Below are 22,945 nucleotides of genomic sequence, written 5' to 3' on the forward strand. Positions count from 1 at the left end.
GTGTGAGTAGAAGGCTGTAGTTGTTTGTTAACCAACACCCTTCTTGCCTTTGTTTCTATTGTTTATGACCTAACACAAGCGTTAGCATCCCCTACAAGTCCCATGGGGGTTGTGTGTAGTTTGATTTGGTTGCGGTGGACCCACCTTGTCCCCTATTTGGAGTTCGTCGTGGGATGCCTCGTGATCATAGTACGCTTTGGGACCTTCTGCACTTTTTTCCAGTTTCTGCTGGGCAAAGGCGAAAGTGGCTTTGAGGTGTTTCTGCAGATCCTCCATATACTGATGAGTGGTGTAGGCTACTGCTATGCTAGCTTCACCTGGCTGATATAACAGATGTAGAGGCAGAGTCATCTGTCTCCCTGTCATCAACTCAAAGGGTGAGACTCCGACCGCATCGTGTGGGGTCCGCCCGTATGGCCATCAGTACAAGGGGTAGCTTGACATCCCAGTCTCGCTGGTTTGCTGCTACGTACTTTTTCAATATGCCAACTACAGTTCGGTTGGCTTGCTCTACCTGACCTGAGCTTTGAGGATGGTAGCTAATGTGAAGGCTGGCTTTTACTCCTAAGAGTTGCCAGAGCTGCTGCATGACCTCAGCTGTGAAATGTGTCCCTGTGTCAGAGTCGACTCGGCTGGGTAGGCCAAACCGTGAGAAGAGTAAGTATGCAGTGGTTAGCGCTGTGTCATTCGGTGCGGGGAGGCATTCTACTCATTTAGTGAATGCACACATGACTGTGATGAAGTACTTGACGAGGCGAGGAAAGCGCTGTTGCTAGTAGTGCTTTTTCGCAGTCACTGTATTTGTTTTCAGCAGCCAGCATAATTTTACTAGCGTAGGCTATGACACGTTTGTCTCTGTCATGTAATTGATACAGACCGGAGCTGAGACAGTGGTCAGAGAACCCCACTTCTAGGTAGAATTCTTTGCTACTGTCAGGTTAGGCAATGCATGGGGCCGTGCACAGTTTCGATTTCAGTGCCTGCATGGCTTGTTCCTGGGCTTTGCCCCAGGTGAATGGAGTATCCTTTTTCAGTAGGTCATAAAGTGGACGAGCTAGATCCGCATAGTTTTCTATGAACTGGCCTGAGTAGTTGCATACTCCTAAGAAACTGCGGAGTTCCTTAAGATTGGTGGGTGCTGCGAGGTTTGTTACCCCTTGCACTCAACTCACTTGTGGTTCAACACCATCTGCACCACTGACATTTGGAGAGTGATATTTTCGCACCTGCTGTTGTGAGCTGGTCAAGAACATGATCAATCTTGTCAATGTGTGCCTGTAGGGAGTGGTTACGCATGAGTATGTCGTCCACATATATGAGGGTGCCTCGCTCGCGGGCATCAGGGCATGCTTTGTTCAAGAAAATGTTGAACTCCGCTGGCGAGTTGGCATATCCAAAGGGGCACCGAGTGAATGTGTACTGTCGGTTTGCAAAGGTGAAAGCTAGCTTGTGTTGGTCTTCGGCTTGCACCGGGATGGTCCAGAAGCCAGAGGCTACATCGATGGTGGAAAAGTATTTAGCGTTTCGGACCGAGGGAAGTTCTTGCTCTAATTGTGTCATCGGCCACCGAGACAAGGGAACCTGTTGATTTAGTTTCCGATAGTCGATGGTCAAGCGCCCTTTCCCATTGGGTTTTATGACGGGCCATAATGGTGCCGAGTACGTGCTGTTGCAGGGTCGAATTATGCCCTTTTCCAGCAAGTCATCGACGATTTCTTGTACCGGTTCATAGGATGCCAACGGAATTTTGTATTGGCGGACAAACGTGGGTGGAGCTCCTGGACGAGTGGGAATGCGCACTGAATGAATGTCAGTGAGACAACAGTCCGTTGAATCTTTGGCAAAAGATTTTTGGTATTTAAGAAGCACTTCACAGAGTTTCTCACGTTCTTCTTTGCTTTGGAGGGCATCGGCCTCCTTTAGAACTTGTTCGACTTGGATACGAAATTCGGAGTCAGATAGTTCTTTCGAATCGCGTGAATTTGAAGTGTCTTCTCCCGCTTCGGGAAGAAGAGATGGTTCCCAGGAGGATTCCGGGGATGAATCTAAAGAAAGAACCATGACCGTCATTTGATCATCATCAGCGAGATCTATTCTGCAGATGGCGTCTTTACCCATGTCCAGAGCTGAGAACACCTTTGATTCTGGGTGATCAAGAAGCAGGGATTCAGGCATTGGTCCTATAATCGGGATTCGCAACTCGAAGTCATGGAATTTCGTACTGACCAACCAACCCAAAGGGGAAGAATGAGGAATTGTCAAGGGTTGAGTGGCTTCGTTTCGTACGAACAGATAGGTGGATCTTGCTCGTGTTTCCACCAAAGGTGTGGCTTCGAGGGTGAGGCCTAGTTCAAAGAACTGAGGTGACGGTTGGAAAAGTGCATGCGCGTGGCTTAAGTGTTGGCCAGGTCGCATGACCAAGCGGATGGGTACATTTGCGGTGTTTGCAGGTACCACAAGTGAACCTTGGTTAGTAACCTGACATACCGTGGGAATAGTTTGTCCTGAGCCTAGGTTGCTGGGATCTGCGGACCCGGTTTCCGTTGAAACATCAGTCAAGGACCACAGCACACTATTGAGGGTGTCTACGTGGACATCAAGGCGCACCAAGAAGTTACTTCCAATGTAAGCGTCATGCGGTAAGTTAGGGACGACCAAGAAATAATGGGTGAGTACCCTTTTGTTCCACTGGATAGTTAGAGCACAGATTCCATCAGTGGATGACATTACTTTTGATGTCGGGTCGAGAGGAAAGCGACAAGGACTGCTCACCAAAGGAATTTTTGATTGAGTGAGGCGCAGGGTGTCAACAGTCCACAGAGCCAGAACTACTTGTCCACATGATGGTCCTGCATTGTGAGACCATTCACGATGGGAAGGCCGGGAGTGTCTGTTGTGGATGGCTTAGTGAAAGTACACAGAAATGTGCTCCGCTGTTCTAACATGGCATTAGGGGGCCAGGAAGAGACTGCAGTCTCTGGTGTGGCCGCCATGGGCTCAGTTTCCTCTTCCTCAAAGTGAGAGGTCTAACTTGGTGGATCTCCTATTGATTCAGGCCGGATTTCAAGACGGCAACACTGAGCTTCCCGGTGGTGTGGGGTGCAGATGGGCAAAGGCTCACGCACTTGTGCCCAGATTTTTGACCTTTTGAAGTCAATCAGTGGTTTGAAGCGATTAAGGAGATCTTTGCCGATGAGGAAGGGAATTGTTTCAAGAGGAGACACATGAACTGGATGCACTAAAGTCATTGGTCCAATGTCTAAGTGTATTAGTGCCATAGATTGGATCGTGAAGCCTGCATGTGAATACGGCTGAATTTTAAGAGAACAGTTTTGGAGCTGTATCTCGCAATTTTCACGCCGCACAATGGCTCGAACCTGGTGGAATAAGGCGGAAGACATGAGGGTGACATCTGATGCAGTGTCCAGCAGGGTACTAGCCTTCTCTCCACAATGGTGGACAAATAGTATTTGCGTGCAACCCCTTTCTCAGTTAAGTGTCCCATGAATTGTTGGACGGGTGTGTCGCCTTCAATGACTGAAGGGTCGTTTGGCGTTAAACCTTCCTTACCATCTAACTGAACAACCAAGACAGCACTGGAGGGTGTTTATGAGTCACCCCCCTGTACCATTTAGTCCTCAGAACTTGCTTGGGTCACGAGGAGATTGCACGGTACGCTAGAAGACGGAGCTTCACTTGTCACTTCTCTTACATAACTCTCTAACATTTCTGGGCTGTTAGAGGATGGCTCTGGGTTAGACCGCACAGAGGTGATAGAAAGAACGTCAGGTTTTTTCTTTTTCTCTTTACAAATCATTGCAAGCATTTGGCGGATGTCCTCTAACTCCTTAGAGTTAAATTCCTTGCCTTTAAACTTGTCTTTGGCGTGATTTTCTTTATTTTTGATACCAGTATTTCTCTTTCTTTTCTTTATTAGAATCAGAAAGTTGGTTCTGAGCTGTTCGCTCATGGGGATGTGCTTATGGGGATGTGCTGGTTTCCCGCGGCCCGCACTGCGGTTTTCTGCAGGGTAGTGGTCACGACCATACTCAGCCCTGTCCCGAGGGTTCCAGAAATCTTTGTCGCGATTTCTGTCTGGCCTCCAAGGAGGGGTAGCGCTTGTAGTGGTGTGAGGGCGGAGGAGGTTTCGGGCCCTCACTGGCCCACGGAGTGGGGGAAGGGTCCCGGGTGGATCTTTGTGGATCGGCCTGGGTGGCACTCTCCAGCTCTAAATGTGGGAAGTTGGAGTCAACATTAAAGACTTGGGGTGTTTCGGACCGTCTGTTGGGAATTTGTTGGGATTTTAGGAAACCTCTGAGTGCTAAATCACGCAGCTGTCTGCTAGACAGGGTGCGAGGGCAAGCTGAGACTCCCAGCTGATGACTGGTGTGGGGATGGAGGTTTTGGATAAATAGTGATTTAAAATTGAACTCTTCCTCCATTCCAGAGTCATTTCTAGGTCCGAAGTACGCCTGTCTGAGTCGGTTATAATATTGCTGAGGGGATTCCTGGCGTTGCTGTTTTACGTTCAAAGCAGCGGCCAGTCCTGTCTGTGACAGGTAATTGGAGAATTCTTCCTCCAATGCTTGGCACAGCACATCATATCGCGCTTTCACATAGTCTGGCTGACGTTCAATGAAGTTACTGACGTCTCGGTTGGAGGTCAGTTTAATCACATATAGTCTGTCATCTGTTGTGATTCTGGGGAACCGTTGGAGGTAGAAATCAATATCTTTCAGGTAAGAAAAGATATCATTAGAACCGTCAGGTTTGGGATCAAAGCGGGTTATATTACGCGCAATTTTGTCTAGGTCCTTGTATGAGGGACCGGGAGAGGGTAAAGGTTGAGGGGGCCAGGCACTGGGTTGCAGTGCTCTGGGTCTAGCAGGGCGTTGTAAGGGATGGCTGACAGGAGACACAGGGGAAGGTGAAATACCTGTTGATACCAGAGGAGGTGCTGCAGCAGCTCTAAAGGTTATGGTCCCTGAGTCTGGTTCCTGATCCTCACTATCTTCCTGCTGGTCTTGTCTTTCTGTAGCGGCACTAGGTGGCACATCAGGAGTGACCTGGGGCAGTGTGTTCCCTTCAGCCATTTTATGCTGGAGCTGACTTAATTCTGCCTCCACCTTTGCCCGCTGTCGCAGTGATACATCAAGTTCACTTTCACTGGCCCTGAGCTGTACTACAGCGAGGATGGCTATTTGACCTAATGCCTCAGTTAGGGATTGGCCCTTGACCATGTAGGTTAAGTGGTTCTCTATCCACTTGGTCACCATGTGGTCACGACCGACCTGTGAGGCTTTCTCCACTGTTTCTGTGAATCCGGACATCACATCACTGGTGAGGCTGGTCAGAACAGCGAATGCCTCGTTCCACAAGCTATCTACATATACTTCTGGGGGAGAAGTCCCTTCTGCCATGTTAGCTGTGTCTAACTGCGAGGTGTACCTTAATTCTATTTAATTAGGATTAATTCCGTTAATCCCTTTTTAACTAAACCGAACTAAATTCACATGTACCGAGTGCTCTAAGAGTAACTGCTAGTCTGTATGGTGTTGGAGTTCACTTGTAAATCTCTAAAGGAAGTCTGTTAGTAGTAGAGTGTGGAGTGAAAGTTGCTATATGCAAGTGAGCGAAAAAAAAAAAGATTTTTTTTTTTCAGTAATTAAAGAGTTATAAAAAAATCAATAAATTGGAATTAGAGAATTGTCAAAAATTCTGATTAAAGAATAATAAAAAAAATTCAAATTTTATTAAACTACATAAAAATTTCCAATTAAAGAATTATGAAAGTACATGAATTTTCCAAATTAAAGAATTATTAAGAATAACGAAAATAAAAAAAAGACTTTCCCTTTTAACTGCGTTTATGAGCTGGTATCAAGTTAAAGTGTCAATCTCTAATAACTGCACATTATTATAGCTGTATCAGCTTACTATGTTTCCAAGCCTTTAATCGTTGTTATTCAGATATGCAGAGTTTAGAGACAGCCACCAGACTTGTAATACCAGATCTTGTCAGTGTGAACTGGTCAAACAATTTCAATTGCGATAGCAAGTTTCTCCACTAGAGGGTACTGAAAGTAAATCTGAATGTCAGCAGCAAGCTTCAGTATTAAAGTTGAACTTAAATTGTACTACCAGACTGGGGCACCAGAGGGCGACAAGCAAGTTTATAACTCAATAGCAGCAATGAACACCAGTCGGCGCTGGTGGGAATTCTAATAAGCACGGCACGCGCAGACACAATGTAAAATAAATGGGAATTTCCACTGTAACAGGACGTTTTAACACTAGAGGGCGTTATCAAAATTAAAATCTCAAATGGGACAAAGATTTTAAACACTAAGGTAGTTTATCAAAATTAAAATCTAAAATGGGACCAAGATTTTAAACACTAAGGTACTTTAAAAGAATCTCATCTGTAATGACAGCTTTTAAGCACCAGAGGGCTGCTAAACACTTAAGGTTGCCTCGGCAGACAACCTCCCAACCCCAAATGGTGTACGGGAATCAAATGTCAAGGGTAGCACCACACTTGACCACAAGGAGGAGCACGGGAAGACACGCTTCAATAGACGCTAGTTATGAAGTGATTTCCCTGCAATCACGCACTTTAACCACAAGAGGGAATTAGTCTTCCTCTGTTTTGGGGGCGTTTTGAATTTCCCTCCTTAGTTTCAGCTCCGCCCCTTCAAAGGGGTTCGCGTTCAGTCGGCAGAAAGAGCTGAGAAGAGCAGACCGCTCTCTACACAAGCCGTATTTTCGGCTTTCTATTTATTAATCTCCAATCACCTTGTGCACGATTTCGTTACTAACGCTGGTAGCGACCCAGTTTTAAAACGAATGGAGGAATTCGGTTCGGTGGTCCTTCGCGGAATACGCGCAATGGGGGTGCCGAGGCCTTAATTTAATGCATGCAAAATCGCGCAGAGCCGCGCACTTCAAAAACAACCAAGCTTATTTTTTTTCACCGTATATACCACAGAACAGATTTTCAACAGTAACATACACAACACGAAATTGCCCACATCAAGCTTTGAATCTCAATCGTTATTCAGCAACATAAACAGCGGAAAGCATTTCCATAAACCCAAGCTGAGATTATTTATCAGTGTTTACAGTTTGTTCATTAAAAAGCCTTTTTCCTGGCCTCGCGTGGGCGCCAAAAATAATATATGTAGTGTATGTTGTGTATACACTGTAATATATATATATAATATATACATTTATATATTGTGGTTGTAGCGTTTGACCATATTCAAACTCTCTGGTTACTGACGTTTTGACTAATGGTAATAATTGTTTATTGTTATGATTGACTTAAATGACAAAAACATTAACAAGTAGTTAGAGAATGAATACTGTCATCGCTACGTGAGTTCTTCAGGATTTTCAGACTTTTAATGAACAGACTCCATACACTGTTATTTCAAATAATGGAAATATTTTATTAAAAGGAAAAAAGAATATTTACTTAACATAGCATAATCTCAAAATCTCACGGCATCAATGCAGGTGAAGCCGATTCGAATTTAAAGATAAGCTAGGTGATATGACTTGTGACTAATGTGTTACTAACTGAGATTTAATTAACGTATAAATTTATCAAGAGACTTAATTCAATTTTCAGCTCTGGAAGTGCGTAGTTTTAGCTTACTTTTTGGCCGATCTCAACCACTCGACAGGTACAGAGGCTCTTTGAGGTTATGGAAGAGAGGAGTTCCGCTTAGTTCCCGCAGTTCTTCCGTGGAAGTTTTCAGGCTGGGTCATCGTGGATTTAGTCACCCGCAAGTCAAGCTGCTTCGGGCGTACTCCGAGCATGGTGACGTAGACGAAAGGATTCCCTCTGGCTCACTGTCCTGAGTGGGAGGTTCCAACCATATGGAAGCTTTGGACGAGAAGTTTCGCTGGTTCTTGCAGTCTCCAGAACTGAAAATCGAGTCAATAGGCTTATACTTATTTTACGATTTTCTTCCATCTCGGCGGTGTTTCTTACTCTGGCCATGAATAAGTTTCACCTGCTTTGATCAGTTGTGAGATTAAACTTAGATTGGGCGATAAAACATAAACACGATTACACAAAGATTACTTAGAGTTACTCGACGTTACGTTGTAGTTTCTGTATCACACTGCTAACTGGCACAAGGCGTCCCTTGGAGCTGAGTGCGGTCCTTCTTAGAGTCTTTGAGTCGTTTCGTCGGCGTAAGGAAGAATGAAGTCGCGAGTGAGTGACTTATTTCACGTTTCAGAGAGAGAGAAAAGATTCACGTATACACAAAAATTACTTGTACATATTTGTGGTATAGCACAATGAGTGTCCTGGATTATTAATATCAAACATCTATGTATATATATCTTGGGTATTTTACGATTATATCTCACTACAATATTATGTTAGAGGTTAGATACTAATTCGTTTTCCTAATCGGAGACAGAAACTTTCCTTCATGATTGAAACAGTAATACACATCACTTCATTAGTTGGTAGACATTCATCTGAGGACAACAGAGAGTCACATTCATACATATTGCATAAAAATATTTATTAAAATTCGATTAAGTCCTTAATGTTTTTAGATGGCCGCAGGGCGAAACGTGATTTCACAAACGTCCACTTGGGGTCGCTGTTGGTCCATGCTGATCGTCCTGTGCGGATGGGTTAACAGGAGTTCAGGGCGAGGTCAATCCTGTTAGCCATCTGTTGATCTTGCATACGATAAGGTAACAAAATTCCTTATTAGAGTGGAGAGTTTTTCATTCAGAACTTTTAATTTCTTTATTCGATCCATACTCCACTACACTTGTTCCATTGCCTCATAAAAGACACCGAAATCAGATTTTTATTCAGCTTGCCAGAGAAACAATCAAGCATGGCTCAACAGTGCCCCGATGGATGGCTGAGATAACAACACTTCTCCAAAAGCACGCACACAGAATTTTGTGACTTATATATCCTGAATGTCTTTTCTATCCACAAAGTGTAATTTGTGCCTTACATTGATAAACCTAAAGAAATATAAATTGTCTAGTCTAATCTAAGTGTGCCTATATCTATATCTTTATATGAATTGTTTTAATCTACCCAGGGAAACTTGATTCTTTACTCTCATATTAATGCATATGTCTTTGTTATAACAACATGTAACAACTAATCTCTGTCTGAGACATACTCATCTGACAGTTGCCAAATCTATTGGCATTAAGACGTTTCTATTCTTTTACACAATAGGAATTAAAGTATTATAAGCGCATGATAATATTTGACTCACATGAGCACGAATCAAGTGATATAAAATGCCCCTGAGCGCAAGAGTCAACCAGAGACTACGCTGGAGCCCAGAGGGAGGAGTCCCAATCTGGTATAAAGCAGGGCGCGAAATATGAAGAAGTTGCTGATGCCCAGGCTTGAGCTCAGTCATTTGTTTGAAAATGTCTTTTATTTGTTTTTGTTTTGTTTAGTTTGTTTCTTTTGGTTTTCATTTTTAGAGTTAAATTAGAGCCTTCTGAGACACGCATTTTTTTTTGAGATGCTCTTGAGAAGTGCCTACTAACGCCGAACAGAACACTCAACTAAGTAACCCATGTGGCATGCTAAATTCTAACTGAAGAGGCTCTGCATATTCTTTCCATCCTAACTGACCAGGAAAAGGGACGTCTTTCCTGATTTAGAGACTAAAATATAAACTACCCAGTCTTGCTGAGTGTCTCGTTAGTTAAGTTCAAGTTCAAGAAGTTTATTGTCATTTCAGCAGTATACAGTGTTTACAGTACAGTGAAACGAAATAGCATTCCTCCAGGACCAAGGTGCTACATAAGACAATACACAACATTAAAGTGCAACTAGTGCAAAACATAAAACAGTGCACACACATTAAAGTGCAAAAGACATAGAACATAAAACAATACACAACATGCAACGAGTTATGATGTGTTTTTGTTTATTGCTACACAAGTTAAATTTTGCCAACCAGGATTAAAGCGTGTGAAACCCATTTTTGTGGCCAAAAAACGGGAACCACTGTTTAAGATTAGTATATACATCAGGGAGAAGGGACACAAGGCACCATCTCTGAACTAGACCTGAGGCCCGTTCCGGACCCAGCCTACACTAAATGCAAAGTTCTCAACTCTGGTTTTTCAACCCATCACTGTGGACGATGGCCCCCTGAACGTTTCCACCCTTACGGTCCCGATTCCCCCTCTATCTAAGGCGCGAGGGTGAAGGAGTGACCGAATCACCATCTACCCATGTGGTGCCGAAGGCACACCATTCATCACAGACCAGCGGAACCGTCATCAACGCTAGCCGACTGAGGCCTGAGGATTAACGAACAGTAAGCCAAGTCTAATGTTGGTGTCTGAACTGTCTATTTAATAACATCAATTAAGTCATTAATTTAAATTAATTTACATTAAAATTGGGTTACATTTAGTCACATATATATATACGAGGTCACTATAACTTCTTTAGAAGTCAAGCTTTATAGATGGGTTTTACTTGTGTAAATATAAAAAGTCTTGAAATGATTCTGCACAAGAGGCCACTTGTGTCAACTGAGCAGGATTTGCCTTAGTACTCAACATCAGATTTACATGTCTTTTCACACACTTTCCATTTACTTCAACATTGTAAGTCACAGGACCCAATACTTCACTTATGACACCATTCAACCATTTCTCCCCTCCCCTGTAATTCTTTACTAAGACCTGTTGACCCGTAGTAAAAAATTTAACCTGAGGAAGGTTTGTTTCAGGCACATTTTGCATTCTATGTGAAAACTCAGGTTTGATCAATGACAATCTGGTTCATATCTGTCTTCTCAAAAACAGCTCAGCTACCTGTTGTAGTGTGGGGTGCATTTCTGTATCCAAAAAGAAAATTTGCTACGCAGTGTCATGCCACCAATTGCTTTATTCTTGCAAGTGATTTCTTAAGGTTCTGCACTAATCTTTCTGCTAACCCATTGCTTGCAGGGTGATATGCCGGCGATTTAATGTGTTTCACTCCATTTCTAGTAAGAAATGTCTCAAACTCTTTTGATATGAACTGAGGCCCATTATCTGTTACTACTTCTTTTGGTAAACCATAAGCTGAAAACAAGGTTCTCAGTGCCTCTATTGTTTTAGCTGATGTAGTAGTGTGCATGGGAATAATCTCTGGCCATCTACCATAAGCATCCATCACTACTAAGAACATCTGATTGTGGTCCTCAGCAAAATCAAGGTGTATTCTCTCCCATAGACATGATGACCATTTCCATGTATGTACTCGTGCAGTTGCAGGCATACTGCGCTGTTGCTCGCAAATACTACACACACTCACCTCACGCTCAATGCTCTCATCTAATGCAGGCCACCAGAACATACTTCTAGCCAGGGATTTCATTTTAACTATTCCCCAGTGGTGTTCATGTAGTTCAGACAGTAGTCTGTTTCTCAGGAACAACCACTCGTAACCCCCACAAAAGACAATCATCTTCCACTGTCAGTTCATATTTTCTCTGAAAATAAGGCTTCAGTGCCTCGTCCTGCACATGTTTAGGCCAACCTGTGAAAACCAACTGCTTAACTACTTTCATGACAGGATCTTTATCTGTCTCATTGGCAATTTCTCTCGCTGTGATAGGCAAATCTTCAAGATAGGCAACTCTGTACACTGGATTTCATACCATATCCCCTCTAGGCTTCACAGGTAATCTCGATAAAGCATCAGCAATGCTATGCTACTCTGACCTCTTGTATTGAATTTCATATGTATATGCTGCTAAAATTATAGCCCATCTTTGCATTCTTGCTGCAGCGAGTGTTGGCACCCCAGTTTTAGGCCCTAAGATTTTCAACAATGGCTTATGATTGGTCACTAACAGAAATGTCCTACCATATAGGTAGTCATGAAATTTCATAACACCAAAAACCAGACCAAGAGCCTCTTTCTCAATTTGTGAATAATTTCTCTCTTCTTTTGTCAGCGTCCTCGAAACAAATGCAATCGGCCTCTCACTTCCATCTTTCATTTTATGACTAATTACAGCACCAACCCCATACGGAGAGGCTTCACAGGCTAAAATGAGAGGTAAATCAGAGTCATAATGAACTAGCAATTTGTCAGACTGTAAAGATTGCTTTGCATTTTCAAATGCACCTTGACATTTCTCTGACCATTCCCAATCGACATCTTTGTGAAGTAGTGCTGTCATGGGCTGAATCAAGGTAGACAGATTAGGGATAAACTTCCCATAATAGTTTAACAGTGCTAGAAATGACCTGAGTTCAGTCACATTTTTCGGAACTGCAGCTTTCTGGATAGCATCTGTCTTTTCCTTCATTGGGTGAATGTCCATACTATCTAGAACATGTCTCAAGTATGACACGCTGCTCTTCATGAATTCACACTTCTCTCGTTTTACCCTGAGATTTGAAGCTTCTAGCCTCCTAAGAACTTCTTCCAAGTTAGCTAGGTGACTGTCTGTATCTTTTCCAGTTAATAAGATATCATCTAAATAGCAGATGACACCATCCATTCCTTGAAGTACTTGATCCATTATTTTTTTAAAAATTGCAGGGGCGCTGGCGACACCATATGGTAGTCTATTGTAATGATATAAGCCCTTGTGCGTGTTGATAGTTAGATAACGTCTTGAGTTTTCCTCTAACTGCACTTGCTGATAAGTCTAGCTTGGTAAATTGCTGACCCCCAGCTAATTTAGAAAATAGATCCTGTGTTCGGGGTAGTGGATACTGTTCCACATTCAACCAAGGATTTATGGTGACCTTGTAGTCCCCACATATTTGTACACTGTCATCCTTTTTAGGTACACAAACTATGGGAGCTGCCCATTCACTGTAGTTAGTTGGTGAAATTACCCCTTAAAAAACTAGATAAGAAGCTAAATTTATTCAATGACATGTATACACAACAGTATATATTTGATCACTTATTTTTGACATTTTAGGGGAAGCTGAGCTTCCCTTGCAGTCTTATAGCAATTGCCTCTGCTGTGAATTTACCTACCAGTTGCAATGACTCTTGACTGTAAGTTTTCAGGACACAGTTAGCTGGGCTAAGTTTCACTGATTTAAACCTACGCTGATACAGACCTTCAGATATCACTGACACAGCTGCGCCAGTATCAACCTCCATTTTTACCTTGGAACCATTTATACTGACATACACATAATATGGTTTCACAATGTCACTTTTACTTGAGTCCACTGCAAAAAGATCAACACCTCCACTGTCAAACGGGGCATCAGCCATGCACCTGGATGGCACACAACCGACTTCTTGGTCATCAGAGAGCTGTAGCTGTCTAAAACCACAAGCTGTCTGTAGTGGTTGATCATTTCTGTGCTGGCGAGCGTTGAAATCAGGGTCTCTCTCACGCTGGGAAGCTTTGCCACTGTAGGCTGCCTGCTTGAGAGTGTTGCAATGCATCTTGTTCTCCAAATGTTTTTTTTCCACTTTTATTGCCTCCTGTTTTGCGTGAACGGCAGGCTTTTGTGATGTGTCCTTTTTTTTTATTTACAGTCGTGACAATCCACATCCTTGAATCTGCACTCATCTGGCCTGTGTCCTTTACTACAGCAACGATAGCAAGGCTTTCCACTAGCTGTAGGCTTTCCCGTAGCCTCACTCTGCTTCGTTTTAGCTTTCTTATCAACCACATTAGCTTTGTAGGTTTTCTGTGAAAACTGCTGCGCACTGTCTTTTGTTACTTCAAATGCACGCGCCATTTCAACTGCACCCAGCAACGTTAAGTCTTTAGCGTGAACTGCTTTGAGCAAACGATCTCTCAGTTCAGCGCTCTTAACACCACACACGAACCGATCGCTCAGTGCTTCGTCTAAGAATTTCCCAAATTTACATGTAGCAGCTAACTTTCTCAAACTAGCAATGTACTCACTTATTGTTTCGTTTTCCTTCTTGTTTCTTCTGTGAAACTTGCATCTTTCAGCGATGAAATTGGTTTTTTGTAGCAGTTACACCAAATCTTCATAATTTTTTTTCAGAAGGCTTTTCTGGCACGCACAAATCCATTAGCAAGCTATACGCCCACTTCCCTACCACCGTAAGAAAAACCGCCTTGGTTTCTCCCTTCCTTGGTATCCAGACCATTAGCTGCAAAATACTGCTCTAGCCTCTGACGATAACTATCAAAACTTTCTTCACTTTCCTTGAAGTGAAAATCTTCAGGCTTCCCAAATGCCATTTTCTGTTCAACGGTCCTTTCACTCAACGAACGTCTCTCCGGCTCTTCTGGATTTTCTAATGCCTCGGAGTCGCTTGACATACTAACACAGTGTCTTCCAACTTAAACATCCCATCCTTGTCGCCAAAACTGTCGTGTATTTATCCACCACTATGTTCAGGACTGTTTAAGCAGACAACTGGAAGAACACAATGGCAGAATTTAGAAGTAAACCCAGCACAGAAATTTATTGAACATTTTCGCTAAGGCGTGAGCCTTCCACTTTCAAGGGTGCAGTTCCCACGGACTCTTCAAAAGCCCACTCCAAAAGACCTCACCACAGATCAACACCAAAATAAAAGTCTCCTAGCATTTAAAATCTTCCAAATGAATAAAATAATTTATCTCTGTGTTTTTGGAACACCACAGTTCCGTATTCAGTTTAAAGTTCTCCTGCTCACATACAAAGCTCTGCAAGTTCTACCTTTCAGAACTTTTTCCCCCCCTTCTGTCCTTCAGGATCATTGAGGTCCTCTGAGAGCAGTCTTTTGTCATACCCAAATTCAAATTAGTTACTGCTGGAGGTAGATCATTCAGTGTCATGGCACCCAAGCTCTGGAATCCTTTACCGCTAAGTCTTCGCCTCTGCTCCTCATTTCCTGCTTTTAAAGACCTATCTCTTTTCTCAGTACTTCTGCACTTTTTTATTTTCCTCTTTGTGTAAAGTGACCTTGGGTATTAGAAAGGCGCTATATATATGTAACATATAATTTTGAGATATGAGCATTTGTTCAGCTGATATGAGAGTACAAATCCTCATAGATTTCAATGTTGCTAATTTTCAATTTTCAACAAAATTTTCAATTTTGTTAAGTGTGAGCAGTTGCATTTGCAAAATGTACTTGTTGATTTAAATAAAACAAACAATTTATGCTCAGTCTGCACAGTGTATGCATCAAATTGATTTGACAAATTGTGTTTACCTAAATAACATTATTGGTTAAGTGACTTATGTCAGAGTTTTGAGAATTTGTATGTAGCAAGGAAAATTGTCTGGAACAAGGATTTTGCAGTTTATAATTAGTTTATATTGTTCACATGTATACAGTTCATATTGATTTTTTATTACTCATCGCTAAACGTTTCTCCTGTAGCTTTTAAGATAGATACACTTAACTTTGCAAGATTGTAAATGAAAATACCTACAGTGCTTTGCGAAAGTATTCGACCCCCTTGAACTTTTCAACCTTTTTGTCACATTTCAGCCTTCAAACATAAAGAAATAAAATTTAATTTTTTTTGTGAAGAATCAACAAATGGGACACAATTGTGAAGTGGAATGAAATTTATTGGATGTGTCAAACCTTTTTAACAAATAAAAAACTGAAAAGTGGAGTGTGCAATATTATTCAGCCCCCTTGCATTAATATTTTGTAGCACCACATTTTGCTGCAATTACAGCTGCAAGTCGCTTGGGGTATGTCTCTATCAGTTTTGCACATTGAGAGATTGAAATTCTTGCCTGTTCTTCCTTGCAAAACTGCTCGAGCTCAGTGAGGTTGGATGGAGAGCGTTTGTGAACAGAAGTCTTCAGCTCTTTCCACAGATTCTCGATTGGATTCAGGTCTGGACTTTGACTTGGCCATTCCAATACCTGGATATGTTTATCTGTGAACCATTCCATTGTAGATTTGGCTTTATGTTTTGGATCATTGTCTTGTTGGAAGATGAATCTCCATCCCAGTCTCAGGTCTCTTGCAGACTCCAACAGGTTTTCTTCCAGAATGGTCCTGTATTTGGCCCCATCCATCTTCCCATCAATTTTGACCATCTTCCCTGTACCTGCTGAGGAAAAGCAGGCCCAAACCATGATGCTGCCACCACCATATTTGACAGTGGGGATGGTGTGTTCAGGGTGATGAGCTGTGTTGCTTTTATGCCAAACATATAATTTTGCATTGTGGCCAAACAGATTTTGGTTTCATCTGACCAGAGCACCTTCTTCCACATGTTTGGTGTGTCTCCCAGGTGGCTTGTGGCAAACTTTAAACGAGACTTTTTATGGATATCTTTGAGAAATGGCTTTTTTCTTGCCACTCTTCCATAAAGGCCAGATTTGTGCAGTGTATGACTGATTGTTGTCCTATGGACAGACTCTCTCACCTCAGTTCATCCAGAGTGATCATGGGCCTCTTGGCTGCATCTCTGATCAGTCTACTCCTTGTTCGAGATGAAAGTTTAGAGGGAAGGCCAGGGCTTGGTAGATTTGCAGTGGTCTGATACTCATTCCATTCCAATATGGTTGATTGCAGAGTGCTCCTTGGGATGTTTAAAGCTTGGGAATTTTTTTTGTATCCAAATCCGGCTTTAAACTTCTCCACAACAGTATCTCGGACCTGCCTGGTGTGTTCCCTGGTCTTCATGATGTTCTCTGCGCTTTGAATAGAACCCTGAGACTATCACAAAGCAGGTGTATTTATACAGAGACTTGATTACACACAGGTGATTTCTATTTATCATCATCAGTCATTTGGGACAAAATTGGATCATTCAGAGATCCTCACTGAACTTCTGGAGTGAGTTTGCTGCACTGAAAGTAAAGGAGACAAATAATATTGCACGCCCCACTTTTCAGTTTTTTATTTGTTAAAAACATTTGACACATACAATTAATTTCCTTCCACTTCACGGTTGCATCTCACTTGTTGTTGATTCTTCACAAAAAATTAAAATTTTATATCTTTATGTTTGAAGCCTGAAATGTGGCAAAAGTTTGAAAAGTTCAAGGGGGCTGAATACTTTCCCAAGGCACTGTAAATACTGTGCCTAAGTTTTTCTCAGTGATCCAGTGTATGGTTTTTGTACAGCATTTGTTCAAATATTATTAAATGGTTTACATAAAATGACCAGCTGAATGTTTGACACAAGTTTTAACTGCCAGAAACAAGACAGACACTGCCAGTCAGTTTCACACAGTACACAGAATCTCACACCTACAAATTTGCCATCATAACATAGATACTTATTGTGAAATGTAATGGATTTGGCAACTGAAAAATGCATTACAAATACAATGTATTATTATTATTATTATTGCCACCTGAAAAAAACATATTGGGTATATTTTTACTTTTGCTATAATCAGTGTAAGGATTTTTTTAGGATAACATTGGCTTTAGCACTGCTTTAATTCCCATGTAAGGTATGTGTAATAGTAAGCGGAATCTACCACTGGTGAGCTGCAGTCACACACAGGTTCTATAGAAACTGTATTCACTAGTAGATTTTAGTATCTTCCAGCTTATACATTTTTGTAATAGATATTTATTTATTTTTTCTTATTTTTTAAGCTACTTTTTCTTTGGTTTATATATAGTTTTCTCTTTCTGTTTCTTTGCTAGGTTATATCTGCAAGAAAAGGAGAGTTTGAAACAGGCTTTGAAAAGGGGGGCCAAACACGTGAGCATGCTATGTTGGCCAAAACTGCTGGAGTCAAACACCTGATAGTTCTCATCAACAAAATGGATGATCCTACTGTGGACTGGAGCTTGGATAGGTAAACAGAGTTTTACATAATGTTCAGTATGAAATTAGAGAAATAACTGGGCAGAAATGAATAACTGGGCACCCAAAAAAAAGCTTAAACATTTATCTCAGTGCAAGCTGCATGCCTAAATTATTAAAACTTGCCTCAAATTGTCACATTCAGGCACTATAGTATATCCTATTATATAATAAATGGACAAATGTAAACTATATAGCTAAAAAAGTACTCTAAGCAAAACAGTAGCACTCTCATGCTGTCATATCAAAACATTTCCTGACAGATCAACCTGATGGGAAGTAAGAATATTGTATAAATAATTTTTTTTGTCAATTTAAATCAACTCATTGGTTATTTTTAGCATTTTGCAATAATCTAAACTCTAATCTAATCTAAAATACTTTGTTTATTCTGCAGGTATGAGGAATGTAAGGAGAAATTAGTGCCATTTCTAAAGAAGGTGGGCTTTAACCCAAAGAAAGACATCCAGTTTTTGCCCTGCTCTGGATTGACTGGAGCCAACTTAAAGGAACCTTCTGAGCTGTGTCCCTGGTTTACGTAAGTATATGTGGACTGTAGTGCATTAATTTATTGCTGTGCATTTTTAGTACAGGGTGGGTCATTTATATGGATACACTTTAATAAAATGGAAATGGTTGGTGATATTAACTTCCTGTTTGTAGCACATTAGTATATGGGAGGGGGAAAACTTGGGTGGTGACCATGGTGGCCATTTTGAAGTCGGCCATTTTGGATCCAACTTTTGTTTTTTCAATGGGAAGAGGGTCATGTTACACATCAAACTTATTGGGAATTTCACAAGAAAAACAATGTTGTGCTGTAGGGGCAACACAGTGGCACAGCAGGTAGTGTCGCAGTCACACAGCTCCAGGGACCTGGATGTTGTGGGTTCAAGTCCCGCTTCGGGTGACTGTCTGTGAGGAGTTTGGTGTGTTCTCCTCGTGTCCACATGGGTTCACTCTGGGTGCTCCGGTTTCCTTCCACGGTCCAAAAACACACCTTGGTAGGTGGATTGGAGACTCAAAAGTGCCCATAGGTGTGAGTGATTGAGTGTGTTTCCCTGTGAAGGACTGGCACCCCCTCCAGGGTGTGTCCTCACCTTGTGCCCAATGATTCCGGGTAGGCTCCGGACCCACCGCGACCATGAACTGGATAAGCAGTTACAGATAATGAATAATTGAATGAATTTTACTGTAGAAATAAATGTGTACAGGGTGGGCCATTTATATGGATACACCTTAATAAAATGGGAATGGTTTGTGATATTAACTTCCTGTTTGTGGAACATTAGTATATGGAAGGGGGAAACCTTTCAAGATGGGTGGTGACCATTTTGGATCCAACTTTTGGTTTTTCAATGAATGTATCTTTACACTTATATAGCGCCTTTCTAGACACCCAAGGATGCTTTACAATCCACACTGCTCAGAACGCTCAATCCACATACACACTGGTGAGAAGCAGCAGCCAAACGCGCACAGCGTACTCTCGACCAGGAATGACCGTCCACCTGGAGCACTGCATCGGGCACTAGGTTTTAACCCAGGATAGAGTGCCAATCCATATCTGGGCTGACACACATTCACTCACATATACAGACATTCATTCACATACACACTCATTCACTCACACACCAGGACAGTTATTAGAGAAGCCAGTTCACCTACCCTCCATGTTTTTGGACTGTGGGAGGAAACCCACGCAGACACGAGGAGAACATGGAAACTCCACTCAGATAAGACTTGAACCCAAGATCCCAGCGCTGGGAGGCGAACGTGCTAACCACTAAGCCACCATGCCGCCCAGTCACCAGACATCAACACAATTTCTATCCGCTCCTCACTTGTTAACCTCTGCAAAAGGTCAATGGCTGTAAACAAAGAGAAACTTGTAAATAACTCATGAAAGAATAAAGTTATGTTAAAACCAAGCACACCATTGTTGACTTTTGAAGGTAGCACATGTTGCAGTGTAATTAGTCATTAATTAATTAGTAATTTGATAATTTTGATTATGATTGATTCACTGAGCGCGTAACAAATACAACCGTATTTAAACTTTATCTGGGTGAGAATGGGGTCTTTGTCTCAGATTTACACTCAGCTTAAATGAGCACATTACATACATAAACAGAAAACACTCGTATAATATAGAAAAGTTATTTATTTGGAACAATAACATTCATAACATGGGATTAATTATTAAAGTTTCATAGACTGGGCTAATTGGCAATCCAATGAGTTCTCAAAGCGTAGCTGGGTCTTGGTGGTGAGAAGATTTCTCAAGCCTTGGGGACACCGGCGTATTCATTTTGGGCTGGCTGTGGTTGTAGACAATTATAGAGGCAGATTCAGTGACTTGATTTGAAGTGAATATTATAATCTCTAATCTAGGGTGGTCTACTTGGTTGGCCATTAGTTCTAATGTGGAGCAATAAAGAAAAAGAATGATTAAGTAAAATAAAACAAAACAAATAATAATTAACTCAAAAGTATTATTTCTTTCTGCAGAAAGTCCAATACATAAAATGGTGTCAGTTCCTTTTCAGAGATTTTCTTTGGTGGAGTGAATTGTCCTTTGTTCGTTTATCAATTCTGAAGTTGATCCTCCATGCTGGAACTGAAGATCCAAACTCTACTCGACCTTAAATCTGAACTGAACTCTTACTCTTATTGACTGAATGTTACTGAAAATTCATTCAGTCAGTAAGAGGCTTTTTCAGTGGTCTCTTGTTCCCTCCCAGGGGTGGAGCCTGTGCTCTGACTGGATCCTGAGGATTCTGCAAAGCTGCTGGTGAATGGCCCCTAAAGGGGTTCAGGGTGGGGCTTAGTCCTAAGAACCCACCAGGAATACAGCGGGGATCAGGAAAAGACATTTCATTCAGATAGCGTCTCGATTCATTCTCTTAAAAGAAAAATATTGGAATGAAACATGTTTTCTGGGGGTATTATTATTATTATTATTATTATTCCAGTCTGTTACATACAGCATAAAAACAAAACAGTTTTAACCCAAATACAGAATAATATGTGAAATAAAAAGGGGGGACTTCTCAATTCACATGGCTACAGAATGAAAGTCTAACATTTTATTTTACTGATTGAGTCATTAGTCTTATTAAATATAACAAGTTTAAGTTACGTTTTAGTAATTTGACTCATATAGTCCCCTGTGGGGAGCTTGACGACCAAGAATCGCCAGTAAACACAAAAACAACACATTCAATCTTACAAATCTGGTCGGTCACATAAGAGATCGACGTAAGATCATACAACCTGGATAAACTAAAAGTTAATCATTATACAAAAGAAAAATATACAAGAGATTTTAGCAGGCATAGGAACAGCAGGTCCTTTGAAGTCACATGTCATTGTATTTCTTGTTCCACGTGAGGGCGCCACGGCTCTTAAAACTTTAATCATGAAACCTATTCCTCTTGATTTTAGGAATATATTTGGTGTCAGTTGTCACGTGAAGTCTCGTTGTTTGGATGTAATATCGAATCCATATTGAACAGATTTAATTTTTAATGTTGGAAAACTTTAGATTTAGATTTTTTTCAGAGGTTACGCCATCAGATAATTTCAAACCTTCATTGATTAGATTATCTTCAGCTGTTAGGAGGGCCATGTGTCTGATTAACTTGAGAGAGTTTTAATTTGATATTCTAGTCCATGATACACGCACATTTCTGATACTGAATGAACACATTACTGTTCCTTATTCATTTTGGAGAACATTCTGATATTTTGGAGATGATTCTTATATTTAAAATTAAATGCAATTAAAATGCACCTGTGATGATTGATTATTATTATATATTTTTTTCTATTCTCTTAAACCATTGACTGACAAAAATGTTAAAATATCTAACATTCAAGTTGGTTTATGAAAAATATTGTAAAAATTTTCCATGTAATTTTGTCAGTTAAAATCACAGATCCTTGTATTTATTGCAGCTTACGAACATGTCCAGAAATAGGGTTTGTCATTAACTTTATGCAGTTAGCAGACAAAATAGGGGTTAGCATACAAAATGTATTTCTATTGTGTGTGCTTTTGCTTTCTCCTTTAGGGGCTTACCATTTATTCCACATCTGGACAGCTTGCCAAACTTTAACAGATCAACTGATGGTCCTGTCAGATTGCCCATTGTAGATAAATACAGGGTAAGGAACTAACACTTTTGTAATGTAAAATATTTCTATGTAGGTTTCCCAGTAATTAAAATATTAAAATAATGGATAATTACAAATTGTTGCTTTGGCTACCCTACTTCTGGGTTAACTTTAAAAAATACACTGAAGTGAGAGGGGCCATTGTGAGGGGTGTTGTAGATGGGGTTGGGGCTTTATTTAATTTCCACATGACAGAGAAACAAGAGTTGATCCTGAATCTGAAATATAGGCTCTTTGGGAGTTAATCTGTAACAAACATGTAACGTTACATAAGGACTTATTGTTTCCATTTTTAGTTAACTGTTTCACTTTTTGTATGGGTTGTTTTTTCTCTTTGTTTGAGCATCTCTGTTTATTCTTGGTATTTTGTGTGTCTCTATTTTTTTATGCATGCCTTTTTTGTTCCCATTTTTTTGTGCGTGGATGTTTACACTTACAAAAATTTGCTTACTGAATCATGTCCTCATAGGTCCGTTAAAAGTATATTAGGACCTGATGATCTATAAATGGAACAATGACAAAAAATATTTTTGACAATTTGGAAATACATTTTCAAATTTTAATTAAGGCTGGATGGATGAATGCCTTTAAGGTGTAGTTACTTTTTAATCAAATATTTGGTGGATTCCCCATATAGGTAGGTTTATTTTTAGTATGTTAATCTTGGAAAAAGATTTTTGATACATCTTCATGAATACTTCACTTCAGACAGTCCATACATGGAAACTAAGTTGCAAATCAAGCCCATTTTTTCATCAAGTTACTTGAGTTTGTAGACACTTATGGCTGAATGAAATCCAGTCCTCACAGAAATAATCCAAAATCTAATAGTCATTTTGACCCTAAAATGTATGACTGCACATTTGGCTTAGACCCATTTATACAGTGTGTATGCTGATACTACTCTTTAGATTTTGAGTGAGTTTCAATAAATATTATTAAAACTAGGGTTGTTTTCAGAAACCATTCAATTATTAAAACGATCATAAAAATTATCACTACTTTGGTGC

General features: G+C 40.8%; 1 protein-coding gene across 3 annotated transcripts in view; it reads left to right on the forward strand.

The window, feature by feature from the left end:
• Positions 1 to 22,945, forward strand: part of gspt1 (G1 to S phase transition 1) — a 105,171-nt gene that overhangs the window by 62,732 nt on the left and 19,494 nt on the right. For all 3 annotated transcript variants that reach the window (XM_066663346.1, XM_066663345.1, XM_066663344.1), the window contains 3 exons: positions 17,594 to 17,748; positions 18,154 to 18,294; positions 21,833 to 21,926. In XM_066663346.1, coding sequence (XP_066519443.1) covers positions 17,594 to 17,748; positions 18,154 to 18,294; positions 21,833 to 21,926 — 390 coding nt within the window. The remainder of the gene's footprint in view (positions 1 to 17,593; positions 17,749 to 18,153; positions 18,295 to 21,832; positions 21,927 to 22,945) is intronic.

The sequence above is a fragment of the Hoplias malabaricus genome, chromosome 3 (assembly GCF_029633855.1).
Source record: "Hoplias malabaricus isolate fHopMal1 chromosome 3, fHopMal1.hap1, whole genome shotgun sequence".
Taxonomy (NCBI): Eukaryota; Metazoa; Chordata; class Actinopteri; order Characiformes; family Erythrinidae; genus Hoplias; species Hoplias malabaricus.